The sequence below is a fragment of the Callorhinus ursinus genome, unplaced genomic scaffold (genome assembly GCF_003265705.2).
Source record: "Callorhinus ursinus isolate GAN/ISIS: 27379988/994484 unplaced genomic scaffold, GSC_fseal_2.0 scaffold25, whole genome shotgun sequence".
NCBI lineage: Eukaryota > Metazoa > Chordata > Mammalia > Carnivora > Otariidae > Callorhinus > Callorhinus ursinus.
This window is the reverse complement of record NW_027397087.1, coordinates 25,036,020-25,063,051: the sequence shown is the minus strand read 5'-3', so window position 1 is coordinate 25,063,051 and position 27,032 is coordinate 25,036,020. Positions and strand designations below refer to the sequence as shown.

Sequence of the window (27,032 nt, the reverse complement as noted above, 5' to 3'; positions counted from 1 at the left end):
CTCTGGGTTCATCAGTGTTGTCACAAATGGCAAGATACTCTTTTTTATGGCTGATTAATATTTCTTTGTATATATACACCACAGTTTTGTGGGGGGTTTTGAGTATAGTTGACAACAATGTTACATTAGTTTCAGGTGTACAACTTAGTGATTTGACAAGTTGATACACATTATGCTATGTTCACAAGTGTAGCGGCCATCTATCCTGTTACATTGCTTTTACAGTATCATTGACTATGTTCCTTATGTTGTGCCTTTTATTCCCGCAACTTACTCATTCCATAACTGGAAGCCTGTATCTCCCTCTCCCCTTCACCCATTTTATCCAACTCCTCACCCCTCTTCCCCCTGGCAACCATCAGTCTCTGTACTTATTGATCTGATTTTGCTTTTTGTTTATCCATTTGTTTGGTTGCATGTGTGTGTTTTTTTTTTTAATTTTTTGGTTCCACTTATGAGTAGAATCATATGGTATTTATCTTTCTCAGTCTGACTTAATTCATTTAGCATAATACAATCTAGCTCCATCCATGTTGTCTCCAATGGCATGATGCCATCCTTTTTTATGGCTGAGTAATAGTCCATTGTGTATATATACCACATTTTCTTTATCCATTTGTCTATGGACAGACACATGGGTTGCTTCCATATCTTGGCTGTTGTAAATAATGCTGCAGTAAACATAGGGGTGCATATATTTTTTTCAAATTAGTGTTTTCTATTTTGGGGGGTGAATATATACTAGTGGAATTACTGGATTATATGGCATTTCTATTTTTATGTTTTTTGAGGCACCTCCATACTGTTTTCCACAGTGGCTGTCCCAATTTATGTTCCTGCCAACAGTGCAAGAGGATTCCCTTTTCTCCACTTCCTCATCAGCACTTGACATTTCTTGTGTTTTTGATACTAGTCATTCTGATAGATGTGAAATGAGATCTTGTGGTTTTGATTTGCATTTCCTGGACGATTAGTGATGTTGAGTATCTTTTCATTTGTCTGTTGGCCTCTTGTATGTCTTCTTTAGAAAGAGGTCTATGCAGGTCTTCTGCCTATTTTTTAACCAGATTATTTGATTTGTTGGTGTTAATAGAAGTTCTTCATATATTTTGGATATAAACCCCTTATCAGATATATCCTTTGCAGATATCCTCTCCCACTCACAAGGTTGCCTTTGGTTTTATTAATAGTTTCCTTTGCTGTGTAAAAGCTCTTTGTTTTGGTGTAGTCCCAGTAGTTTAATTTTTGCTTTTGTTCCCTATGCCTGAGGAGACCTATGCATAAATAAGTTGGTAGGGGTATTGTCCAAGAGGTCGGACTGCCTATGTTTTCTTCCAGGAGTTTTATGATTTCAGGTCTCACATTTAGGTCTTTAATCCATTTTCTGTTTATTTTTGTGTATGGTGTAAGAAAGTGGTCCAGCACCATTTATTGAAGATACTCTTTTCCCCATTGTATATTCTTGCCTCCTTTGTGATAAGTTAATTGACCATATAAATGTGGGTTTATTTCTGGGCTCTCTATTCTATTCCATTGATTTGTCTGTTTTTTGCCAATACCATAATGTCTTAATTACTTTAACTTTGTAATGTAGTTTGAAATCAGGAAGCATGTTGCCTCCAGCTTTGTCTTTGTCAGGATTGCTTTGGCTATGTGGGTTTTTGTTGTTCCGTACAAATTTTAGGATTGTTTATTGTAGTTCTATGAAGGGGATTGGAATTTTGATATGGATTGCATTGAACATGTAGATTGCTTTGGGTAGTATGGGGATTTTAACAATATTCTTCCAATCCATGAGCATGGAATATCTTTCCATTCATTTTTGTTGTCTTCAGTTTCTTTCTTTAGTATCTTACAGTGGTCAGTGTATAGGGCTTTCACCTTGGTTAAATTTATTTTTAGGTATTTTATTCTTTTTGATGCAATTGTAGATGGGATGGTTTTCTTAATTTCTCTGATAGTTCACTGTTAAATTATAGCTCTTGTCTAGATAACTCTTAGACTGTTGTCAAATGAGTATGACACAAGTGTGTATCTCCATTGGGACCTCCTCTTGCCCTTTTTAACCCTCCCCCACCCACCCACATACTTAATTTTTTGCCCTCATTAATTTACTCAACAGATATTTTATTTGGCTTCCATTATGAGTCAGTTACTGTTTGTTCTAGACACTTGCTTTACTTCAGTGAACAAAACAGACAAAAGTCCCTTTTGGAGGATGCAGGAAATAAACATAATTAAATAATATGTTAGAAGGTGATGGTACCATCAAAAATACAGAGCAGGAAAAGGGGGATTGGGAAGTTCCAGAGTGGAGGTGGAAATTGGTATTTTAAGTATGGCCATCAGTTTAAGCCTCATTAAGTACATATTCTACTTGAAGGAATTAAAAGAACCAAGTGCATATCTGGAGGAAGAGTAGTCTAGGTAGAAAGATCAGCCTTTACAAAGGCTTACATAGGGAGGTACATGTCTGTCATGTTCTAAGAATAACATGGAAGGCAGTGTGTCTGTAGTAGGGTGAGAGCAAGGGAGAGATGGTAGATATGGTTGGAGAGATTATAGGTAGCCAGATTCTTGTAAGGATTGAGTGAAATGGAAGCCATGGGAGGTTTGGAGCAAAAAAGAGATATGGGCTGCTGGGTTGGGATTAAAGTGTAGGGACAGTGTGGAAGCAGGGAAACCAATTAGAAAGCTATTTCAGTAATCCAGTGGCAGATGATCATAGCACAGACCAGGGTGATAACAATGGAAATGGTGAGAAATGGATGGATTCTGAATGCATTTTGAAGATAGAGTTTACAGGATTTGCTAGGGATTGGATGCGAAGGTGAGATGAGGGGAGTGGCGGATAATTTCAAAGGTTTATGCGTAAGCCCACAGAAGTATGGAGTTATATCAACTGAAATGGGAAAGACAAAAAATAAAGATGTTGAGTAAGCAGTTGGATCCAGGAGTGAGTTCCAAGGGCAAGGTATAGGAAAAGGATGAACCAGTGAGTTTAAGAGAACAACCCAAAAAGTGTGGTGTCCCAGAAGCTAAGCCAAGATCCTTTATCAGAGAGGAGGGAGTAATTAGCTGTGTCAAATGAGTAAGTCTGGTGAGGACTGAAAATTTTGGATTAGCTTTACCAATGCCATTGGTGACCTTCACCATCTGTTTCTTTTGAGTGTTGGAGGCAAAAGCCTATGAAGAGTGAGTGAGGAGTATATAAGAGTGAAGAGTGAATATAAGAGAAAATGGGAGAAAAGGAATGAGAAGACAATGAGTACAGACAACTCTTAGGAGCATTGCTGCACAGAGGAACAAAGGAACGCAGTGTAGCTAGTAAGGAAAGGGAGTCGAGACTTTTTTTGAAGATGGGAGAAGTAGCCACCTGTTTGCTGATGGCAATAATCCACAGAGATGGGAAATGTGATGGTGAGGGAGAGAAGGACTAATTCAGCTGTTGGAACAATATTCTTGAGTGTACTAGAGAGAATAGGCTTGATGTAGAGGTAGAAAGATTGTATTTGGATAACAGCATGGATAGTTTGGCTATTGTGACAGGCAGAGTGTATGTGGTTATAGGTATTGGTAGGTGGTTTGATACCGTTTTGAGAGTCTAGACGTTTTCATTGCTTCATTTTCCTCAGTAAAGTCGAAAACTTTGTATCACACTTAGACAAATTAACAATAACTGATAATAGCATTTATTACTTATTCAAGTTACTTATTCACTAATAAATACTTACTGAGTACATACTATATACTAGGCATTGTTCTAGATTGTAAATATTTAACTGTGAACAAAAGCCCCCCTCCCTGCGGAACATCTATTTTAATGGATGGAAACAATAAGCATGTATATGTCAGCTTCAATTAATGGTAAGAATTAAAATAAAGTAGTATAAGGGGGAAGAGAGGTAGTTCCTTTTTATAGGTTGGTCACAGAAGTTCTTTCTGATGAAGTGATATTTGAGCAGAGATCTGAATTAAATCAGGGAGTGAACCATGAAGGGATCTGGGAAGAACATTTGAAGCAAAAAGGACAGACAGTGCGAAGACCCTAAAGCAAGACTATCTTGCCATATTGAAAACCAGCAAGGGACCAGTATGACTGCAGCAGAGGGAATGAAGGAGTAAGGGGCAGAAGGTAAGTTCATCGAGGTAGTGGAGAACCCCGATCATACTGACCTTGCAAATCATTAGAAGGACTTTTTAAATTCTGAAACAGGATGCTGCTATTGGAGGTTTTGAATAAATGAATGACGTGGTTTGATTTATGTTTTAAAAGGCTCAGTGTGGCTGCTCTAGGGGCAGGGGTGTTAACAGGCATTTGTAGAAACGGGGAGACCTCTTACGGGGCTATCACAGTGATCTTGCTGGTAGATGATGGGGATTTGGTGGTAGTACTAGAGATGGTAAAAGTCAGCTTCGGCTATACTTAGAAGAACTGAAAAGATTTACTGACAGATTAGATGCAGAGTGAGAGAGAAACTAATGCCGAATGTGAAATTTGGGGGGTGTCTTACCCTAGACCAGATTTACTGTTTACTAAAGTGGGCAAGGTGAGGGCAGAAAAGGTTTGGAGGACATGGTATCAGGAATTTGGTTTTTGACACATTTCATTTGAGCTACCTACTTGATATTTCCATTCAGTGGCAAGGAGGCAATTTTATATAGGGCAACAAGGGGAGAAGGACTGGGGATATACATTTGGGAGTCATCAGCAGATAGCCTCTAATACTAAGGGAGTAAAGCATCTAGAGAAGACCTAAGAAGCCTTAAAGGCACTCAGGTAGAAGTCAGGTACCTGCGGAGGGACCAGTCAAAGGAAACAAATATAGTAGTATCCAGTGAGTGGGGAGGAGAGAACGGAGTGTGGGGCCCCAAAAAGCCAAAGAAAAGATTTCAAGTGTTTGCAGGTATATAATGTGAAGACTAATAACTAGCCATTATTTTTGCTGAGTTTTTCCTGATAACTCCCTGAATCTGTCTCCTGTCCATCTCTAAGCTGAAAGTGCCATGAGGTCAGGGATCTTGTGTATGACTTGTAGCTCAGTATTTGTTGAATCCATACTACTGCCACCCTACTCAAGCCCTCATCTCCTTCTCATCTTCCAGTACATTCTCCCTGGCATCCCTCCTGTTGCTACAAATGCACCATGCCATCTTTTTCAGCTCCATCTCCTACCACTTCCTATTCATAATTACACCTTAATCCTGTGGAACAATTTATAGTTCTCTCTACAGACTGTATCATTTCATACTCTTATGGCTTTACTCGTTCTGTTCTTTCAGCCTAAGATGATCTTCTGCCTTTGTTTGGCTGAAGTCTGGCTTAAAGAATCAGGAAGCTTTTGTTAACGAGTTCACTCAGTCCACAGGTAGCCTCCATCATACACTGTGTACATCTGTCACGGTGCTTATTCTTTATTGAGTTAAATACTGTTTTGTATATCTGTTACCCTCTGTAGAATATAAGTTTTTTAGAGTCCAGGAGCATATCCTTATTCATCTTCCCCTCTCTCCTGCCTATCGCAGTGCTGTCTTCTTGGTAAGCACTCCATAAATACCAAATGTTAAGGGGGAAAAAATGAAGCAGAGGGCATGCAAGTGTGAGCCAAAAGATTGTCTGGATCACTGGACTGACAGGAGAAAGGAATGGTAGTACACAGTAAATTGATTCTAGATTAGGTCAAAAGGCAGACTTTTAAAAGAGATGGTAAAGATGTACCTTTTAATAGATCTGTGCTTTGTATAAAGGAGTATAAATGCCTATGTCAGAATAACAAAAAATAGAAATTATATAGCAGTTTGCAATTAAGAGTTTGCGACAGCATATATTAGAATGTATGAAGTAGACTATATTACATTAGTGGTTTATCATGCTTAATATTTTCATATTAAATTTTTAGGACATCAATGCAAGCCTGAATAAGAAAAACAATTTCTTCCTTCTAAGCCATGGCATATCAGTTATACAGAAACACCACTTTGGGAAACAGTCTCCAGGAGAGCCTTGATGAGCTCATACAGGTGGGAGACTAAAACCAACTTTTATTTAGAGGAGTCATATAATAAGTTTTGTTAGATCCCTTCTCTCAGGCAGAGAGCTAAGAGGTAAAGTATCTTAGAATCTTTGACCCAGCAAGTCAGTATTTATCCATCCTGACTACAGGGCATAAAATATAATGAAGATCAAATGACATAGTTTAACATGCCTAAACATAAAAATTGAGATGATTGGTTTTCTCTTATTTATAAGGCATAGTCTGTGTAGCTTTAAGGTAACTTTGGACAATTTGATAAAGTCTTTTGAGATTTAAATTTGAATTTATGGTTCAGCTTTAGGAGAAATAACCTTTTAAAATAAAGCTCATCTAAGAACATATTAAGTATTTCCATTTATTTTCATACAGTTGATGAGCTTTGATGAGTTTAGGTTTTTAAAAAAATAGATTACTAGGCCTGCATTTTTTTTTTTTTTTAAAGACCCTGCATTCTTTCAGTCTATCAAATGCCTCTTTCCAGACACTGTAAAGGAGTAATAGAGTTTTGTCCTGGCAGTGTAACATCACTGCATGTTTTCTTTTCAAAATTCTGTTTGTGTCAAGACAATGCAAGAAAATATTGTCAGGCTTTACTCCTTAATTGTCAGTATGGCAAAGAAGAAGGGAGTCTAGTTTAAGAGGCTCTCTGTTAACCTCAGTTAAATGTTAGATGATAATTCATACATATTTTGTCTTTAATGTCCTTTCCTAAGAAGATTTATGACCTTTACTTTTTCTCAGTCTCAACAGATCACCCCCCAACTTGCCCTTCAAGTTCTACTTCAGTTTGATAAAGCTATAAATTCAGCATTGGCGCAGAGGGTCAGGAACAGAGTCAATTTCAGGGTAAGGATATTTTCCTAAATCTAGAAGCTTGCACCAGTGGTTGTTAACAACAGTGCTTTTTAGGACCCCTATATATTTATGAATTCTAATAGGAAGCGATGGTTTAATCAAATATTGGAGTTTGTTTTATAATTATACTTTACTTTTAAATGACTTCTATACTAAGTTTATCCACTTAATGTGAGAGAGAATTGTTTTTAGATTTTTATTCCATTGTTTCACAAATCAGCCTATGTATGTTTCGCTGCCTTCCCTGAAGAGTTAACTGAGATTGCAAACGCCCAAACCATTACCTGCAGGATTGAAGGTAAGTGACAGAGTAGTCCCTAAAGCTCACTTATGTTTTTCAAACACAGATATTGCCTCCCACCTACTCTTATGAAGACCTGAACTGGTGGTAGGTAATGATCTGTTCTGATAGCTTGATCTCATTTGAACAGTAATCCCAAACTGAACAAAAGATGGTAAATTCAAATTAAAGGCCCATTGAAAGTATCATAGTGGGCACATTCTGCATGGAGCACTGGGTGTTATGAACAAACAATGAATCATGGAACACTACACCAAAACAAATTATGTAATATATGGTGATTAACATAACAATAAAAAATTTAAAAAAAAAAGAAAGTATGGTGAATAGAAGTAATTTTACCACATTGATATTGATGGAGTCAGATATATATAATCAAATATCCCTGTACACTGTTATATAATATTTATGCTTATGTTGTTTTAAGGGATACCATAAAGTAGAAATCAAAAGGTTACAGTATATGAAAAGAACATAGAGGTTAATTTGTTTTTAAGAGCATAGTGTTTGGGGGTTTCTTAAAAAAATTTTAAATTTATTTAAAATTTATTCAACAAACATTTCGAGGCCTGTTACAAACCAGGCATTGCTGTGAATATTGGGTTGGCAGAGAACGAATTTAGTGAAGAGATAAAGTCTGCATGTATGTTATATAATAAGTCTCTTACTAATTTCATATGCTTAAAAGTTATCTGGAGTAAAATGTATCTTTATAAAATTTTACCAATAGATTCTTGAATTTTTAACAGTAACTATTCTGGCAAAAGTAGTTTGCTGTTTTGTATAACTATGTGTGCAAATCTGCCAAGACGCTTTAATTTGAAATTGATCCATATTGATACCTAATAGTTTTCTAATTATATTATTGTCGGTTTCCAGTTTGGATCTATTTAGCTAAAGTTAAACATAATTGGACATTTGCATTTCTCTTGTGTAGTGTTTTGTAAGTTTGTCTGTTTTCCAAAAGCTAGAAATAATTAGTTTTTGAGCAGATCTGACTTTACCATTCTTGTTTTTTTTCTTTTCCTACTGTTTTAAGCCCAGGCTTTCATTACCTGCCTCTCCCATTACAGCAGACTTGATCAATTTTAAGTCCAGAATGTTTGCAAATAACCTGTTTTGTTTGGTGGGACATATTACAAAGGCAGAAGAGATCACACATTAATAATTTCTAATTTTCAAAGGCATTTTGCTAGATCATATTTAAATCTGTATTGTTTGTAGTAATTTTTACTGGCCTGACGGCCCATTGAAACAATCTTAGGTAACATGGTAAATTTTGCTTTAAATCCTCATATGAATTTCATATAACTGAGATCATTTAGTAGAATCTTAAAGGGGAAAAAAATCTTGAGTATGAGAATTAAGATTTTAATAATTTCTATGTTAAAATTTATTAGCAAAAAAAGTCAAAATACATGTTTACCGAGAACCTTGAACTAATTTTTAGGGAAAACATTCATATTGAACTAGTCACTTAAAGAGTCAGCGTATGCTTTTAATAGAATGTATGCTGGCAGGTAAGAGTAACAGTTACTTAATATTAAAGTACTAAACTTCAGATAGTAATTAAGGAAGCATTAAAAGATTTAGTGGTCAAGAAAAATCACCCTTCTGAATTCCCTATTCCATTTCTATAATTAACATGCATTAAAATATTCTAACTGCAAGAATGTTGCCCAGTTATAGATTGTTTAAAAAAAAAGTATTTATTAAAGGTGCATTTAAGATAATCAGTTACTTGACCAAAGCCAAATGTCATGTTTTAATATTTAAAACGTTCCCTCCAATACTTTTTTAAATAAAATTTTTGATTCTTGAGATACTAGATTATGACTTTCTCATGAAGACAGCGAAGAAGATATTTAAATAACTAAACATGTTGTAATATTTTATATTTATTAGGGATTCTAGCTCACGAAACAGTTCTAAAGAGAGAGGTGACTCAGTCAGTTAAGCCTCTGCCTTCAGCTCAGGTCATGATCCTGGAGTCCCGGGATCGAGTCCCGTATCGGGCTCCCTGCTCAGCAGGGAGTCTGCTTCTCCCTCTGACCCTCTCGTGCTATCTCTCATTCTCTCTCTCTCAAATAAATAAATAAATAAAATCTTTAAAAAAAAAATTGGCATTTGGCTGTGTAGCCTTCCAAAGGCTCAGACTGTAGCTAATGAGATTTTTTTTTTTTTGTAATAATTCTTTGTTAACCCAACATGTCTTATGTGGTTTTCCATGCATTAATCTTACCACTCCACTGAAACTTTCTTGCCATATTATTGCTAAACCTAATGCATAATTTGTGATATTACTGATTAGTCTCTGTTGAAACCCATACTTCCCTTGAAACCATACTATCCTAGCTTCCTTTCTCTGACCCCTCTCTTTCTCAGACCCTTTGTAGTTTAATTGTTGGTATTCCTTAGGTTTAGCTAGGGATCCACATATTCTCCTTGAATGAATGACTCCAACCCTGTGGCTCTAAAGTCAATAGGCCTATGCTCCTGGGCTTTCTTCCACACACCCATCTGCTTTTTTCACATGGTGATTTAGATCTCAAACTCAACAAGTTTCAAATTTATCAGACTGGCTTTTCCTATGATTGCACTGTTATTGGAGCCAGAATCTTGAGAGAGAACAAATTTTGTCTCCCCACCATAGCCAGTTGGTTGTCAAGTCCTATCAGGAATTTTTTTTTTTTTTTTAAGATTTTACTTATTTTAGAGAGAGTGGGAGAGGAGCAGAGGGAGAGGGACAAGCAGACTCCACACCCAGCCTGGAGCCAGACACAGGGCTGAATCCCACGACCCTGAGATCATGACCTGAGCAGAAATCAAGAGTCAGACGCTCAACCAGCCGTGCCCCTCTCTGCACTTCTATAGACCTCTTCGCTGCTATAGTAAAGCCACTCTCACCTCACATTCAGCACCCCCCCCCCACCCATCAGTTCTTCATGTTATCATGAGAAGTGCAAATCTGTTACTACTCTGCTCAAAATCCTTCATTGACCTAAGACATTTAGGATACAGCAAAAGCTTTCTAAGGTTCTCCAGGATCTCCTTCCCCTTGGGACCTCCTGACACAGTTGACTTTTACTCATTTTTCAAAACTCAAACTTCAGTTTGTGAGAGAAGCCTTCTGTGCCCCATACCCTTGGGTGCCCCTAGCTTATTACTCTTTCATAATACTGCTATTGTTTTAATGCTCTCCTTTAAGCTTGTTGATGACAGGAATCATATTTAGTATCCTCAGAGCCTAGCATAGTCCAACAAATAGTAATTACTCATATTTTTAAAACTGTGTTAAGTCATTCATAGCATCATAGTTTCCCTGATCATTCTCACTTGATAGAACATTTAGATAGACTGTAGTTTTTACTATTATGGGTAACACTGCAGAGAATGTTTTTCTGAATTGAAGGTTTAGGGCATACAGATCTCTTAGCAAACACTAAATTTCATTCGTGAAGATTCCGTGTGAATATGTCTCAAGTTTTGATTGTATTCAGTTGGTGTCTATCCTTGCACTTTCACCCCATTCTTCAAAAATTTCCTTTTAATGTTTAAGCAATTATCCCTGCTCCTAAAAAAAGAAAACAATAACTTTTTATCAGTTGCGCAGGACAGTAATATTGTAGTTTCTGTGGCTAATACAGTAATTCATCTGAGGGAAGCACAGCGTTAAAATTGAATGTTTCTGGGTAGTCCCTGCTTCTGTACAAGTTCGGAGAGTTAACACATACAATAAAATGCAGTTGACCCTTGAACAACATGGGTTTGAACTTCAGGGATCCACTTACAGATTTTCTCAATAAATACAGTCCTGTAAAAGGTATTTTCTCATGATTTTCTTAACTTTTTTCTGTAGCTTTATTGTAAAAATACAGAATATAATGCATAGAATGTTACAAAATGTGTTAATTGACTGTTATCGGTGTAACATTACACACAGTAGCCTATTAATCGTTAAATTTGGGTGGAATCAAAAGTTGTGTGTGGATTTTCTTAGAGGTGAACTTTTATCGTGTTCCCACAAGAGGGCAGTAGAAGTACAAATTCAAATTTCCTTTCAACTTTTCTTCGCCTTTCAGGTAAGTAATTTGCAGACTCTTAACAGTGCTGAAAGTAGTCTGCTAACTGCAGTATTTAACTCTTAGTAAATTTATCTAGGGTGTTTTTTTTAAGTGATAGAATGAAAAAGAATTAGGTAGTTGGTAGCTGAGTTCTCAAATTGCTTTGGGGAAAAAAATGACTTCATGGTATGTCTAAATGTTTTGTTTTAAAGGGCTCTCTAAATACATACAGATTCTGCGATAACGTGTGGACTTTTGTTTTGAATGATGTTGAATTCAGAGAGGTGACAGAACTTATTAAAGTGGATAAAGTGAAAATTGTAGCCTGTGATGGTAAAAGTAAGTGTTTACCTAATTACTGTGAAAGCAAAGCTACTTGAAATCTTGTTTTTGTGAGTCTTTAGAAAATCTTTGTCTGAAATTATGGGGGGGAAATGGCTTCCATCTCAGCTGGATTCGGAATTCCAAATCTCAATTCTCAAACAGTCCTCTTAATGACTTTAGGTGTGAACATTTCACAGGACACATAGACTGCTTCCACAGATTGAATTTGTGTGAGTTACAAATAAGCAAGTTAAGGGATCTTTTCCCCTATGTCAGTTGCAAATTTGAAGTGTTTAATTTTGAAATTTATCCTAGTTTCTGTGTTGCTGGATGCCTATACATTTTATATTTTTAAAGTAATCATTTAAAAGATTTTAAAATAACCATAAGAACCTTATCAGGTATAATGGTAAATATCCATTCCTGATCTATTACATCTGTGCAGATATTTGTTTAAGTCAAATGTTTCAAAAACTATACATCTTTCTCTTCCATGATTAGTTATTTCCTTTTTGCTAATTATATTTTAAATATATTTTTACTTTATGATCTGAACCATTTGTGCCTAACCAGCTGTCCTAAAATTAAATAGAGAAGACTATTACTAAGAAGGGGAGTTTTGAAAAGCAAAAGAAAATGTAGAAATACCCTAAATTTCTCAGATTATTTGGTTTTATGTATTTTGGGTTGCAAAAGAAATAGCTAATCAATGAAAAAATTTAAAGAGGACAGAAAAGCACACAGAAGAAAAGCATAATTTGTAACACCATCTGGAGATAACATCACTTAATATTTTATTATATAACTTTCTAGTCTTATCTGTTTTTACAGTGATATACATGTGTACACATTTGCAAATACATCATTTTTCATGGCTGTATAAAATTATACTTTTGGCTTTTTTTTTTTTTTTTTTTTAAGAACTAGTCTCTTCCGGAGATCAGAAAGTCTCCAAAATTAGCAACACTTCAATGACTGGTGCTTTTCAGAAGGTTAGCTAGGAGTAATCATTCTAAGAACTTAAAGCAAAGATGACTTTTTAACTTTGTTTCCTTGCTATAATGACAGAAAAGATCTATGTAATTTTATAGTTCTGGATTACAAGATGATAACATTTCTGCATGTCAGATAATGTATACTTGTTTCATATTTTTCTTATAATTTAGGCTAATAGCATCCTCATAACCCTGAGATTTTTTACTAGACTGTGGAATTTGGGCATTAATTCATAACTTCTGTATCTATCAAAGCAAGTTAATGATGTAGACCAGTACTATTCAGTAAAACTTGAACCTATGGAAATGTTCTCTGTCTGTACTTTCCAGTAGCCACATATGGCTCTTAAGCATTTGAAATGTGTTAGGGCAACTAAGAAATTTAATGTTTTATTTTTTATTTAATTTTATCAGTTAGCTAAATAACCACACGTAGCTAGCCAGTGGCTACCATGTTGGACAGCAGATACTCTTGCCTGAAGATGCAAGATTGTTTTTTTTCAAAATTCAGGAGATGAAAAGTAGCAAATCAGCCTTACCTATTGCCATAGCTTCTGAGAAGTTTGCCCTGCTTCCCGCACATAGTATTAACTGATCTCGAAGAAAAAACTGTTGAGTATTCAAGAGAAGCTTCAATTGTGTTCCATGTATTCTGTCAGCAAAAAAGAATACAATCTTAGAATGTTTTCTTTTCAAAATTAAAATATAAAAAGTTTGGCATTTAAAAGTAGAAGTTTAAGTAACTGTGAGAAACTTCCATTCCTTAGTGACCAGATAAATGGAGTGCTACTATGAAATAAGCCCATTTTCTCTAAAAGTCAGCTTTCTGAAATAGGAAGAGTGATAGTGGCTAGAATTTTGGTCTGTATCTCACCAGGAATTAAAATAACAATTTTCTTCAGATTATATATGTAATGGTCCTTTGTGGTTTAAAATTTGGGGACAGTAGAGGACCTAAGGGAAAAAATGGTCATGTAGTACCTCTAGGAACCAAACCAGTATAACTTACGTAATGAACCAAGTAATACAATTTGGTTTTTCAATAGCATAAATATGGAGAGCTGAGAATTATCTTCTCACCTGTGCCTTAAAAGGAAAGGTATTTAAGTTCTCAGGGCAGTTCCTTGATCAGCCTTCTCTTCTTCCCCATCCTTCACACCAACACCACCATTAGTTCCTGTTTTAGTTTTTAAAAATATTCTCAAAATATTTAAATTTTAAGTTGCTCCTTGAATTTACTCTTTCTCTCCTCTGTTTCCTAGATACTGGCTCCAATACTACAGAATGAATTGAAAAAAAAAATGGCTTTTTTAACGCCATCTTCTGTTATTATTCATCGCTTTTTTGAAGAGAAGCATAGAAGAGACTTTTTTTTTATTTATTCTGGCATCGCAGAAATGACTACACTGTGTTATATATACTATCAGAATTCCAATAGAAAGCCTATAACTCTAGCCTCTTACATTACCTTTTCAGCATGAAGAAACAGAAGTTTTTTTTAATAACAAACATTGTTGCCTTCCTAAGAACATTCTTGAATAAACTCATTTTAAAACTCAGTGTGAGTAATAAGTGGTAGAGCTATTAAGCTAGCAATATGAAGAGATTAGATAAGCATGTTGAAAGCGCACCATCTTCCTTACAAAGGAAATTAGGAAATGCATTCTTTTCAGTAAAGGGAAATTAGTTTCATCAGGGCAAAACCAAATTCTGGATTGGGATATGTCTTTTTTAAAAATATAAAACCAATCATTGGTGTGAAAGACCTAAGTACAACTCCATTAGGAAAAGTTAGACAGTCTTTACACAGCTTCCATAACCAACACAAAACTAAAAAACCTAGCAACATAAAATAGTCTCCACATGACATGTAAATAATTTCTTAAGCTGGCCCTATTGGTCATATTTCATACATTTTAAAACTATCTACATCTTAACAGTTACTAGACTGCCAATAAAAAGTCCTACTGAATATATGCCATATCTTTGTGTACTTGAAGGAAAAAAGTCTTCCTTGTTTGTCAGTCTGGGTAATATCTAATGAAGAACATGGCTTTTCTAAAATATCGGGCACCGGGTAGTTAAGTCACCGAAAGTCAGCAGCTGACTATAGAGGAGTCAAGACCAACTATTTTTAATAAGGATCTGACACTGTTTATCATTTAGTGAGGGTAGGTTCTTGACAGTCCCATCCTGTGGTCACCTGCAATTAGTGTGCCAAAGCTACAGTGGGATGAAAAATTACCTTTTTCTCGATCTGAAAGATAATGCTGCTGAGAGATAATTGAGTTGTCAGTAATCTTTAGCAAAATAGCTTTTTATAAACCTATTAAAATGTTAAATAGGTCTTTGTATTACACATAGTCCCCGTTTTTGCATGTGTAGAAGCACATTATATAACAAGTGTCATTTTTAAGCAACCAGTGCTCAAGTCTGATCGATTTAGCAGCACAGACTTTGTAAAATAATAGCAAGCATAACTATTATGAGACCAGGTGCTATATTTGTTACATAGATTCTCCTGGATGATCTTAACACCCTCAGGAGACCTTTGTTCCCTTTTTACAAATTAACAAACTCAACCTCTCTGTATTACCAAAGTGTACATAACTAGGACTTTTCTTAATTGTAATTAATCAAAACCGAAACCTTTTTACTTTGGAGGTTCAACAGAATGGTTAGGGGACAAGTATGTTGATAGTGAACAGTAGTTGTAGAAATTTCTGGTTCTTAAAGAGTAAGTCATGATTTAAACTTTTTTTTTTTTTTTTTTTTTTTTGCTTGTAGTAGTCACTGAGCTCTTACAGAAGGAAGAATAGGGCTGGAGTTGTATACTTGTCTGGGAATTTAAAATCCTGTAAAGCCTATCAATAGATTGTGTTTCCAAGAAATGCAGAAACATTTCTCCTGCCTGGGTGAGGGGTTTGTTGTAAGACATGTTTGGCTGGCCTGACCTAACTGGAGTAATACTGACTTATGTCATGCTCTGGGTGCTTCTGTAGTATTTCCTCAGCGTGTTAGTATAATCCTTGCCTCTCACGTTAATTATCTTTGCAGCCCATTCTAGTAATTGACTCCAGGGTTCTCTTCCTAGCCTTCCCTACCACCCAGCACATAATCTGCTCCAAATTTGGTTATGTTGTTTCCTCCATATCTCATGGCTTTCCTTTTAAAAATCAACATTCTACCCAGCCTTCAAAACTTAAACCCAGTTTTGTCTCTGCGTGTAACTAATACTGATCTCCTCTTACAAAGGAGTCCTTTAAATACATGAAAGACACAACAAGAGATTGGAAGAACGTGGTCCGTTTCACTACTCACTCAGGTGCTCAATCCAGGTAACTTCATTAGAACTTCATTCCATCAGCTGAAGTCTGTTCTTGTACTTAGGTCAGTCACCATAGACACCTTCTTTCGCCTGGGCAGGGAGTGCAGTAATCCTAGCTCACCTTTCCTCCTGTCAGTCTCATTACTTGCATAGCTGACCCTTAATTGCAGTAGGTGTTCTAATGGTCCCATAGTGGTACTCACACTTTACTGGAATTACAAAAGCATCTCAGCAAGAACTCACTCTACTTTGTGCTTTCCCAACCGGCCACAGGCTCCAATGATAGTAAGTTTACTTGCCTGTTAATGCGGAAGAAGAAAAAATCCACTAGTTTTTCTACTGTTAGGACTAAGTAAAAGCTAGGCTTTTGTGATAATGTAGAATCAGTCCACTGTAGAGGCATTACTAATGCTACTTTAACACCCAAGTAGTAGGCAAAGAGTACCTTCTGAGTTTATTGGATTGGTCGTTGTTTGGCTTATTTTGATCTATCTTCAGCTAATTTTGAAAAAGAAAAGTGAATAGTTTCTCTCTTGGTAGACATCAATTACAATGTGAAGGTAGGTTGTCTTCAGTTTTGAGTGGGTCATAATTAGATTCCTACTAATAGTAAAATTTTGAAAGTTTATATACATGTGTTATATGTATATTTCTCAATTGGAGAAGCCATTATTTGGAGCCTTGTTATGAAATTCGTACTCAATAAAATAGAGCACAGAGTAAGGGAAAGTGGAAGATAGAGTTAACATGAGAATGAGAGATTACCAGAGGTCTTGAAAGCTGGGCAGGGAAATTCTTAGAGCCTTTATTGGTCTTTGGGGAGGGGAGACACATGAAACAAAGCTGAAATAATGCAGGAAAGATAGGAGAGTATCCATGCAGGAGTTAAAATTTGGCCTAGAGAAATAATTGTGGGAATTCAAGACCTCCAGAACAGGAACTTTCACTAAAAAAAAAAAAAAAAAAAAGTCAATGGAGCTGGGAGTTCAGGGTGTTAACAAATATATAGACATCTGTCCGGACCTGCTGGCCACGATATGATGAGGTTCATAGATCAGAGACTTCAAAGCTGATGGAACCTCAAAGATGAACCAATGAATCCAGCCTCATTCAGTGCACTAGAAAGTTAAGGTCTAGAGGGGGTCCATTTCTCCAAGCCCAAAAAGCCAGGAGAGCTGAGTGTAAAACCCCAAAAGCTGTAAAACTATAGTGCATGAAAATACAAGCTGTCCTTCACAGCATCGCTTATTATTTAAACATCTTTACTTAAGTCCTTGCTGATGGATAAAGAAGATGTGGGATGTATATACAATGGAATACTATGCAGCCATAAAAAAAACCCAAGTCTTGCCATTTGCCAACAACACGGATGGAACTAGAGGGTATTATGTGAAGCGAAATAAGTCAGAGAAAGACAATTATCGTACAATCTCACTCTTGTGGAATTTCAGAAACAAAACAGGATCATAGGAGAAGGGAAGGAAAAATAAAAAGATGAAATCAGGGGTCCTGGGTGGCTCAGTCAGTTAAACATCTGCCTTCGGCTCAGGTCATGATCCTGGAGTCCTGGAATCAAGTCCCACATTGGGCTCCCTGCTCAGCAGGGAGTCTGCTTCTCCTTCTGACCCTATCCCCTCTTGTGCTCATTCTCTCTCAAATAAATTTTTAAAAATAAAATACTAAAAAAAAAAGTGAAATCAGAGAGGGAGGTAAACCATAAGAGATTCTTAATCATAGGAAACAAACAGGGTTGCTGGAGGGGGGATGACATAACTGGGTGATGGACATTAAGGAGGGCATGGGATGTAATGAGCACTGGGTGGGTATAAGACTGATGAGTCACTGAACTCTGCCTCTGAAACTAATAATACACTATGTTAATTGAATTTAAATTTAAAAAATTTTAAGTTTTTAAAAAGTCCTTGCTGCTACTCACGTAGGAGCATATTACATGGAATTATCCAAGTGAGAACTCAAAATCTGTGCTTGCTACTAAATATTTTTAGAATCAAATTATATGATGCCTGGCACTTCAAAAACAAATGAGGGAAGTGATGGGTGGGGGGGATGTTAATAAAATTAACCATGCATAGTGGTTAAATGATAGTTGTTAAAATTTAGTAATAAACAAATGGGATTCATTATACTCATCTATTTGAATATATGTTAGAAAATTTCTTAAAGGATTTTTTCCCCTAAAGTCAATGCTTGTAATGTGTAGCATTTGGCCTAAGATATTATATTTAGGGCTTGTTTTTTACCCTTATTTTGTGTGTCCACTTTTTGTTACTATCATGGCATATGGAGCCTTCCAGGACCCTCCAGTAAGTTTTAAAGCCTTTGTTTTGTCAATCCATTCTAAAAATGCCCTCTAATGTGGTGAAAATTCACCCAGCTATTTTTTTATTATTATTTTTACATGCTGTGATAGTAATAGGATCTTAATTTCCTAGTACATAGATAGATAGGATTTGCATGGGGTTTGGGACAAGGCATTTCACTTCATAATAGGTACAGGAATGTGGCAACATGCAGCAAAGAATTTAATGCAGTTAGCTCAAGAGCACTATGCAGAAAGGCTCAACAGTATTGAGTGTCCCAACTGTTATTTTCTGATTCTGTGAACCTCTTAAAGTTCTATTCCAGGAGAAATTGGCTTCAAAATTGATTCTTTTGCCACTGGGCAGAGATTGGAGATTATTTTTCCACTTCTGGAAATACATGGGCAAGTACCAAACCTTTGCCTAAGTTAAGGGATTGGACACACACGCTCTATGCTTTCTTCCCTGTGATTTTATTCATTCTGTTTTCCAAGATGAAGTACCACAAAACACCCCAAATAGACAAAGCAATCTTCAGAACAAAGCTAGAGGCACTATGTTCCCTAATTTCAAGCTATATTGCCAAAGCTATAGTAATCAAAACAGTATGGTATTGAAATAAAAACACACACACATGGATCAGAATAGAGAGCCCAGAAATAAACCCACACAAATAGTTTAATTTATGACCAAAGAGCCAAGAATATATGCATGGAGAAAGGAGAGTCTCTTTAATACATGGTGTTGATAAAACTGAACAGCAAAAGAATGAAACTCAACCACACCACTATCTTCTACCATACACAAAAATGAGCTCAGGGGTGCCTGGCTGGCTCAGTCAGTAGAGTGTGCAACTCAGTCTCAGAACTGTGAGCATATTGGGTGTAGGGATTACTTAAAAAACTTAAAAAAAAAAACTCAAAATGAATTAAAGACTTGAATGTAAGACTGAAACCATGAAACTCATAGAAGAAAACAGGTGGTAAACTCCTTGACATCAGTCTTGGCAGTGATTATCTTGGATCTAACTCCAAAAGCAAAGGCAACAGGAGCACCTGGGTGGCTCATTCGGTTAAGCATCCATCTCTTGGTTTTGGCTCAGGTCATGATCTCAAGGTCATGCGATCAAGCCCTAGGTCAGACTCTGTGCTTAGCACAGAGTCTGCTTAAGATTCTGTCTCTCCCTCTATTCCTCCCTGCTCCTTTACTCTCTCTAATAAATACATAAATAAAATCTTTTTAAAAAATTAAAAAACAAAAGCAAAGGCAACAAAAAGCAAAAACAAACAGGTAGCCTTGTACAAACCAAAAAACTGTAAAGGAAACCATCAACTAAATGACAAGGCAACCTACTGAATAGGGGAAAATATTTGCAAATCATATATCTGATAAGGTGTTAATACTCAAAATATGTAAGAACTCATACAACTTAATAGAAAGCAGTCCAATTTAAAAAATGGGGATTTAGGATGACATGAAAGAAGACATACAAATGGTTAACGGGTACATAAAAAAGGTGCTCAGTATCACTAATACCAGGGAAATGCAAATCAAAATCCCATGAGGTATCATACCCCATACCTGTTAGAATGGCTTTTATAAAAAAAAGTGTTAGTGAGGTTGTGAAGAACTCTTTGTGTACCATTGGTGATAATGTAAATTGGTACAGCCATTATGGAAAACCACATGGAAATTCCTCAAAACATTAAAAATAGAACTCCAATATGACCCAGTTATCCCACATCTGGGTATTTACCCCATGTTCATTGCAGCATTATTTAAGTATTCGAGTCATGGAAATAACCTAAGTGTCTGTCAACAGATGAATAAAGAAAATGTGATATATGTATATAAATATATACGCAATGGGATATTCAGGCATAAAAAAGGAAATCCTGCCATTTGTGGCAAGATAGATAGATGGATCTTGAGAGTTATGCTAAGTGAAAAAAAAAAGACAAATTATGTATGATTTCTCTTGTATGTGGAATCCAAAAAACACACAAATTCATAGATACAGAGACTAGATCAGTGGTTGCCGGAGGCAGGAAGTAGAGGTGGGTGGGCAAAATGTTCAAAGATGGGCAAAAGGTACAAATATCCAGTCATACGTAAGTCCTAGGGATGTAATGTACAAGATGGTGACCATAGTTAAAATACTTATTGCATATTTGAAAGTTGCTAAAAGAAAAATCATAAAAGTTCTCATCACAGGAATATAAATGTGTAACTGTGTGGTGATGGATAGTAGAGATTGGGGTTTAGGGACAGTCAGGTAATTGGACATTAACAGAGTTCCAGAAAGGAATCAATACAGTGGTCCCCTAGAGTCTTCACTGAGTACTCTACATAAGTGGAATGACACTCTACAAGATCAAACAATAAGTGACTGGTGCGGGGGGGGTTCGGGGGGCCGTAGTTGTAAATAGCAATTCCCAGAGCTCACATAGAACCAGGAGCCAGAGTGCAGATTTATTTTATTACCTATTTAATGCCCTCAGTAATCACCAGGGTATTAAATAGAGACCCCAGAGGGGTCATGCCTTCGTAGTGGCCATAAAATATCCCTGGAGTGAAGGCTACTTTAGCTTAGACCCATTCTAGCAAAGATGCTTTAAATATAAGATTCAAAGGCACCAAACTGATCCACAAATAAGTGCTAAAACAAAGCCTGACACTTAAGTAAACAAAATCCAGATCCTCAATAATGTAACAGTCATAATGTCCTGCATCTAATTAAAGAATTATTAGACATGTCAAGAAGCAGAAAAATGTGACTGATAACTAGAAGAAAAAGTAGTCTGTAGGAAAAGACCCAGAAACGGCAGGGATGATGGAGCCAGCAGACAAGAATGTTAAAAACAGGGGGCGCCTGGGTGGCTCAGTCGTTAAGCGTCTGCCTTCGGCTCAGGTCATGATCCCGGGGTCCTGGGACCGAGCCCCGCGTCAGGCTCAGCGGGGAGCCTGCTTCTCCCTCTCCTTCTGCCCCTACTCCCTGCTTGTATTTGTGCTCTCTCATGCTCTCTCTCTCAAATAAGTCTTTAAAAATTTTTGTTATGTATATTTTGGCACAATTTTTTTAACCTTTAAAAAAGTAATGCTTAGGGGAAAACCTATGTGTCTTCTCTCTGCCTCGCCCAGCTCTGAGCCCCACCACTTCTAAGCAGCTTTCCCTCACCTTTCTATTTACCATGTTTCTCAACTTTCCCTGGATTCCTGTACCACCCTATTTAGTATTGAATTATCTACTTGTCTTGGCAATCTGTAGGACCCCTGAAGAAAAGGACTGTCTTCAGCTTGTTTGGGGGCCCTGAGAGTCTTAGAAGAAGTGTATCAGTCAGTGTCCAACTGGTGAAATAGAAACCACATTAAGTAGTTCAAACAGAGGGAACATAATACAGGGAATTTGTTAACAAAGTTCTTCAAAGAGCCGGAGGAGCAAAAGAGGAAAGGTAAGCGTATCTAAAGAATACGAAGGAAGCAGCATACCATTCCTACTGCTGGAAGGAGCAAAAAGGCCAACAGACCACAATCACTACCACTGAGGCTCCTGGTAGGGAACGAAGCTGCCTGACCAGCCGCCAGTAGGCCTACCCTCGTCAGCCACCGCGGCCACCGTGCTGGGGCTGCACTCAGGCTCCCATAGCTGTCAACACCACTGCTTGTGACACTGCGGGAAGGCAGAAGAAAAATGGTTTCTTCTCACCAACATCCCAGTACTTCCTCTCAACGGTCAGACAAAACAGAAATCCAGCGGCAGGGAGTCTGGGGCCTTGTGGCTTGTGGATCTCCTGCCACAACAGTGAAGAGGAAGATACAGAAGAGCTGATACAGAGCTGAAGGAACAGACAGTATCCAGCCCCCTCCTTTAACTACTCAGCATACACACCCATCCTTTTGCCTTTTTTGAGATTTACACACACAAAAACTTTCTTGTACAAAATACACTTAATCTGTCCCCCAAAAGAAAGATAAAAAGTCCCACCAGTCACTATGAATATCTGGGTGATGACAATTCTAGTTAAGTCAAACCACCGCCCCCCGCCCCCAATATGTTGAACTCTTAAGACTCAATTGTAGATCAGTCACCACCAAAACTTTTACATTTAATAGAGGAGATGGGGGAAGGTAATTAACACGTAAAAATAGGTAAGAAACAAACAGCTGGTATAGTCCTCATTTTTATAAATCAAATGGTTACCTCTGATCTTTTTATTCACAGCCCATATCATTTTCCTATTGCCCTCAGTCAGAATCTTAGCTGGCTGGAGTTCTTTACCTGGTGGGGAGGCCCTACACCTCATTCCTGAAGTATCTAAGTCCTTATTGATTCTGCCTTTGGTGAGTTGCTATAGCCTTCCACTAACTTTTAACAACTGAACACAGAAGCACTATGGAGGCACTCCAGAGAGTGCCCTCCATTGTTCAGCAACAGCCATATTTCCCTTGATAATTGAGATCAAGCAGCCCAGTCAATACAATGAGCCCCTTTTCCCTTTGGTTCAGTGGCACAAGAACCCTAAATGCCCAAATGGGAATCTCAACTTCCAGTCCATTGAGATCACTGTTCATTTCCTAGTGGACATATTTCCTCCCTTGGGAACCCAACCAGCAGATTCCAAAGTTGTACGTACAGAAGTCAAAATTCTGTGAGCAGGTTATTAGATGTAATACTGAGAAGAGTCATTCTCACTGTCCCCCATCCCCTGATTCCTGGACCCTTTGATTCAGTGGACATCTCACTAGCAAAGAGCATTCCTAATGCCCAAATTGTGGCTTATAAATGCCATTCATACTTAAAAAAAAACAAAAACAAAAACAAAACACCACCACCTCCTTGAAGAATGGCTGATTAAAGGTAAGGGATGAGAAATATTTAAAGAACCTGGAAAGGCTTCTTGCATCAGGAAGTAAGGCAGTTATCAAAAATCACTGGAGTCCTGTCAAAAAGACACAGTTTTGGGGATTTTAAAGCCCAACTTTAAAGGGCTCTCACTAGCTTTAGTAGGCTGTATAATGGCCCCCAATTATATCAGGTCCTAATCCTTGGAAAATGTGTTTCCTTATACAGCAAAGATTTCACAAATGTGATTAAGGACTTTGAGAGGGGGAGAATATAGGACCTCAGGGTATTGTCCTAAATGCAATCCTATAGATCTTGATGAGAGGGATGCAGAAGAAGATTTGCCACACAGAAGAGAAAGCCATGTGACCATGGAAGTTGATTGGTGTGATGTGGCTACAAGCCAAGGACTACCAGCAGCTACCAGGAGCTAGAAGAGGCAAGGAACAGGTTCTCCCCGACAGCCTTCAGAGGGAGCATAGCCTTGCTGACGCCTTGATTTTAGCCCAGTGAAACGGATTTTGGGTTTCTGGCCTCCAGGACTGTGAAACAATAAAATTTTGTTGTTTTAAGCCACCAAATTTGTGATAATTTGGTACAGTAGCCACAGTAAAATAATACACTAGCCTAAGATGGAGCATTTTGAGCATCAAAATAACTGCAGTGAATCACAGCATATAAATTACATTTTTAAACCACGAGTTCAAAATGATACCAATACTCACTGGGGCGCCTGGGTGGCTCAGTCGGTTAAGCGTCCAACTCTTGATTTCAGCTCAGGTCATGATCTCAGGGCCTGAGATCATGTGAGCTCCACATCAGGCTCCATGTTCAGCTTGGAGTCTGCTTGGGATTCTCCCTCTCCCTCTCCCTCTGCCCCTTCCCCCACTGCACTTTCTCTAAAATAAGTAAATATTTTTTTAAAATGATACCAATGCCCTACATACACCAATTTGTCAGTAGGTAAACTATTTAGTGTTCTAAAAGCTGACAATGGGAAATTACTTCAGTGGAATAATACAGTTAGAAAAGTTTTGCTTTATAGAAAAATTTAAAGAAAGATTTGTAGAATTAAGATGTCTCCATTTTGCAATCCATTATGAAATAACAGCAATGATCATCAATGGCTGCTGAAACAATTAGGTGAGAGAAGGTTATGGGGAATTCATAATCAGGCTGACAACATCCAAACCCCACAGTTCAATCAATCCCATCACTTTAAAAAAAAAAAAAAAAAAAGACATGTGCCTCCTGATGGGATGCAACAAGAAATACAAAATACCATCTATGACATTCTCTTGACAAAATTTCAAAACTGAGTCTGCTGAAGCCTAGATCTAAGTACCAGTTTACAAGAAATATTTGGGACAGGAATATGTTCAGTGATAAAAACTGATGGGATCCTATCAGCAGAATCCTAAATATAGGAAACTATAGAGGGAAAAGACCTAGAGTTTGTTCAACAAGTTGCCAAAAATACAAAAAAAAAAAAAAAAAGCACAAGGAGAAATCTATAAAGACTTGAGGGTTCAAATGTCACTGTTTCTGTAAACCTTTAAGAGACTTCTTGAAATAGCAAGTCCCAACACATGAAGAACACGACTCTCCACTATACCCCTTATATCATTCCAGCATCATCCTCTGTCCTCCCACCTTACTCCAATTAAATTTCACGGCCCATCATTATGGTCACTCCCTTGCACATAACATCAACTCCTTTGCCTCTCTCTCATACTTGCTTGGATAAATCATGAGCCTGGGTAAATCCTGCTCAATGTGCCTGTACTCTTGCTGCTGAATGTGGATGAATGGCTGATTTCTTTTTAGACTCACTCTCCTTAATGTCATTGGATCCTTAATGCTGCCTGGCATCATTTTCCCCCACTTGGTCTGGCTTCTTGTCCAGTTTCCAATTTGATTCAATCATACCTTCTCCTCTTCCCAAACACTTCCAATATCTCCTCCATCCTCATCTGATAAAATCATCTTGCCCTTCCAAGATGTCCATCGACAGATGAATGGATAAAGAAGATGTGGTATATATACACAATGGAATATTATGCAGCCATCAAAAGGAATGAGATCTTGCCATTTGCAACGATGTGGACGGAACTGGAGGGTGTTATGCTGAGTGAAATAAGTCAATCAGAGAAAGACATGTATCATATGACCTCACTGATATGAGGAATTCTTTTTTTTTTTTTTTAAAGATCTTATTTATTGGGCGCCTGGGTGGCTCAGTTGGTTAAGCGACTGCCTTCGGCTCAGGTCATGATCCTGGAGTTCTCGGATCGAGTCCCACATCGGGCTCCCTGCTCAGCGGGGAGTCTGCTTCTCCCTCTGACCCTCCTCCCTTTCATGCTCTCTGTCTCTCATTCTCTCTCTCACAAATTAATAAAATCTTAAAGAAAAAAAGATTTTATTTATTTATTTGACAGAGAGAGACACAGCGAGAGAGGGAACACAAGCCGGGGGAGTGGGAAAGGGAGAAGCAGGCTTCCCGCGGAGCAGGGAGCCCGATGCGGGGCTCGATCCCAGGACCCTGGGATCATGACCTGAGCCATAGGCAGACGCTTAACGACTGAGCCACCCAGGCGCCCCTGATATGAGGAATTCTTAATCTCAGGAAACAAACTGAGGGTTGCTGGAGTGGTGGGGGTGTGGAAGGGATGGGGTGGCTGGGTGATAGACATTGGGGAGGGTATGTGCTATGGTGAGCGCTCTGAATTGTGCAAGACTGTTGAATCACAGATCTGTACCTCTGAAATAAATAATGCAATATATGTTAAGGAGAAAAAAAAGAAGAAGATAGCAGGAGGGGAAGAATGAAGGGGGGTAAATCAGAGGGGGAGACGAACCATGAGAGACGATGGACTCTGAAAAACAAACTGAGGGTTCTAGAGGGGAGGGGGGTGGGGGATGGGTTAGCCTGGTGATGGGTATTAAAGAGGGCACATTCTGCGTGGAGCACTGGGTGTTATGCACAAACAATGAATCATGGCACACTACATCAAAAACTAATGATGTAATGTATGGTGATTAACATAACAATAAAAAATTTTAAAGAAAAATCATCTTGCTATTTCACTGAACAAAATAAAGGTAATAATCAAAAGAGAACTTCCAAGACATCCAAATGGCTAATAAACATAGGAAAAGCTACTTAACATCATTAGTCATCAAATGCAAATTAAAACCACAATCTGATACCACCACCACTCACCAGAATGGCTAAAATGACAAAGCCAGATAGTAATACAGGCATTCCTCAGAGATATTGCGAGTTGGGTGCCAGACCACTGCAATATAGCAGATAGTGCAATAAAGTAAGTCAAGTTAATTTTTTGGCTCCCCAGTGCATATAAAGGTAACAATTATGCTATATTGTGGTCTGTTGGGTGTGCAACAGAATTATGTCAAAAAAAAGTACGCACCTTAATATGAAAATACTTTATTGCTAAAAAATAAAATGCTAACCATCCTCTGAGCTTTCAGCAAATTTTTGCTGGTGGAAGGTCTTTGCCTCGAAGATGGCTGCTGACTGATCAGGATGGGGGTTGCTGAAGTTGGGGTGGCTCTGGCAGCTTCTTAAAATAAGACAATGACGAAGTTTGCCCCATCTATTTTGACTCCTCCTTTCACAAAGAATTTCTCTGCAGCATGCAAAGCAGTTTGACGGCATTTTACTCACAGTACTTCCTTCAAAATTGGAGTCAGTCCTCTGGCCGCTGATTTATCAACTAAATGAGTGTAATAATATTCTAAACCCTTTGTTGTCATTCCAACAATCTTAACAGCATCCTCATCAGTAGACTCCACCTCAAGAAACCGCTGATCACCATAACAAATATAATAATAATGAAAAAGTTTGAAGTAGTGCCAAGAATTACCAACATGTGACGCAGACATAAAGTGAGCAAACGCTGTTGGAAAAACAGCACAAGACTCCCTTGACGTAGAATTGCC

General features: G+C 37.7%; 1 protein-coding gene across 6 annotated transcripts in view; it reads left to right on the top strand.

The window, feature by feature from the left end:
* The window catches only part of BNIP2 (BCL2 interacting protein 2), a 43,606-nt gene extending 32,009 nt beyond the window's left edge, over window positions 1-11,597 (top strand). For 3 of the 6 annotated variants that reach the window (XM_073877114.1, XM_073877115.1, XM_073877112.1), the window contains 3 exons: window positions 5,901-6,021; window positions 6,777-6,881; window positions 11,468-11,496. In XM_073877114.1, coding sequence (XP_073733215.1) covers window positions 5,901-6,008 — 108 coding nt within the window. In that variant the 3' untranslated portion in view covers window positions 6,009-6,021; window positions 6,777-6,881; window positions 11,468-11,496. Of the gene's footprint in view, window positions 1-3,983; window positions 4,131-5,900; window positions 6,022-6,776; window positions 6,882-7,110; window positions 7,189-11,467 lie in introns of those variants that run through there. The other 3 variants (XM_073877113.1, XM_073877116.1, XM_073877117.1) reach the window with 2 other exon arrangements.
* The last annotated feature ends 15,435 nt before the right edge of the window (window positions 11,598-27,032 follow it).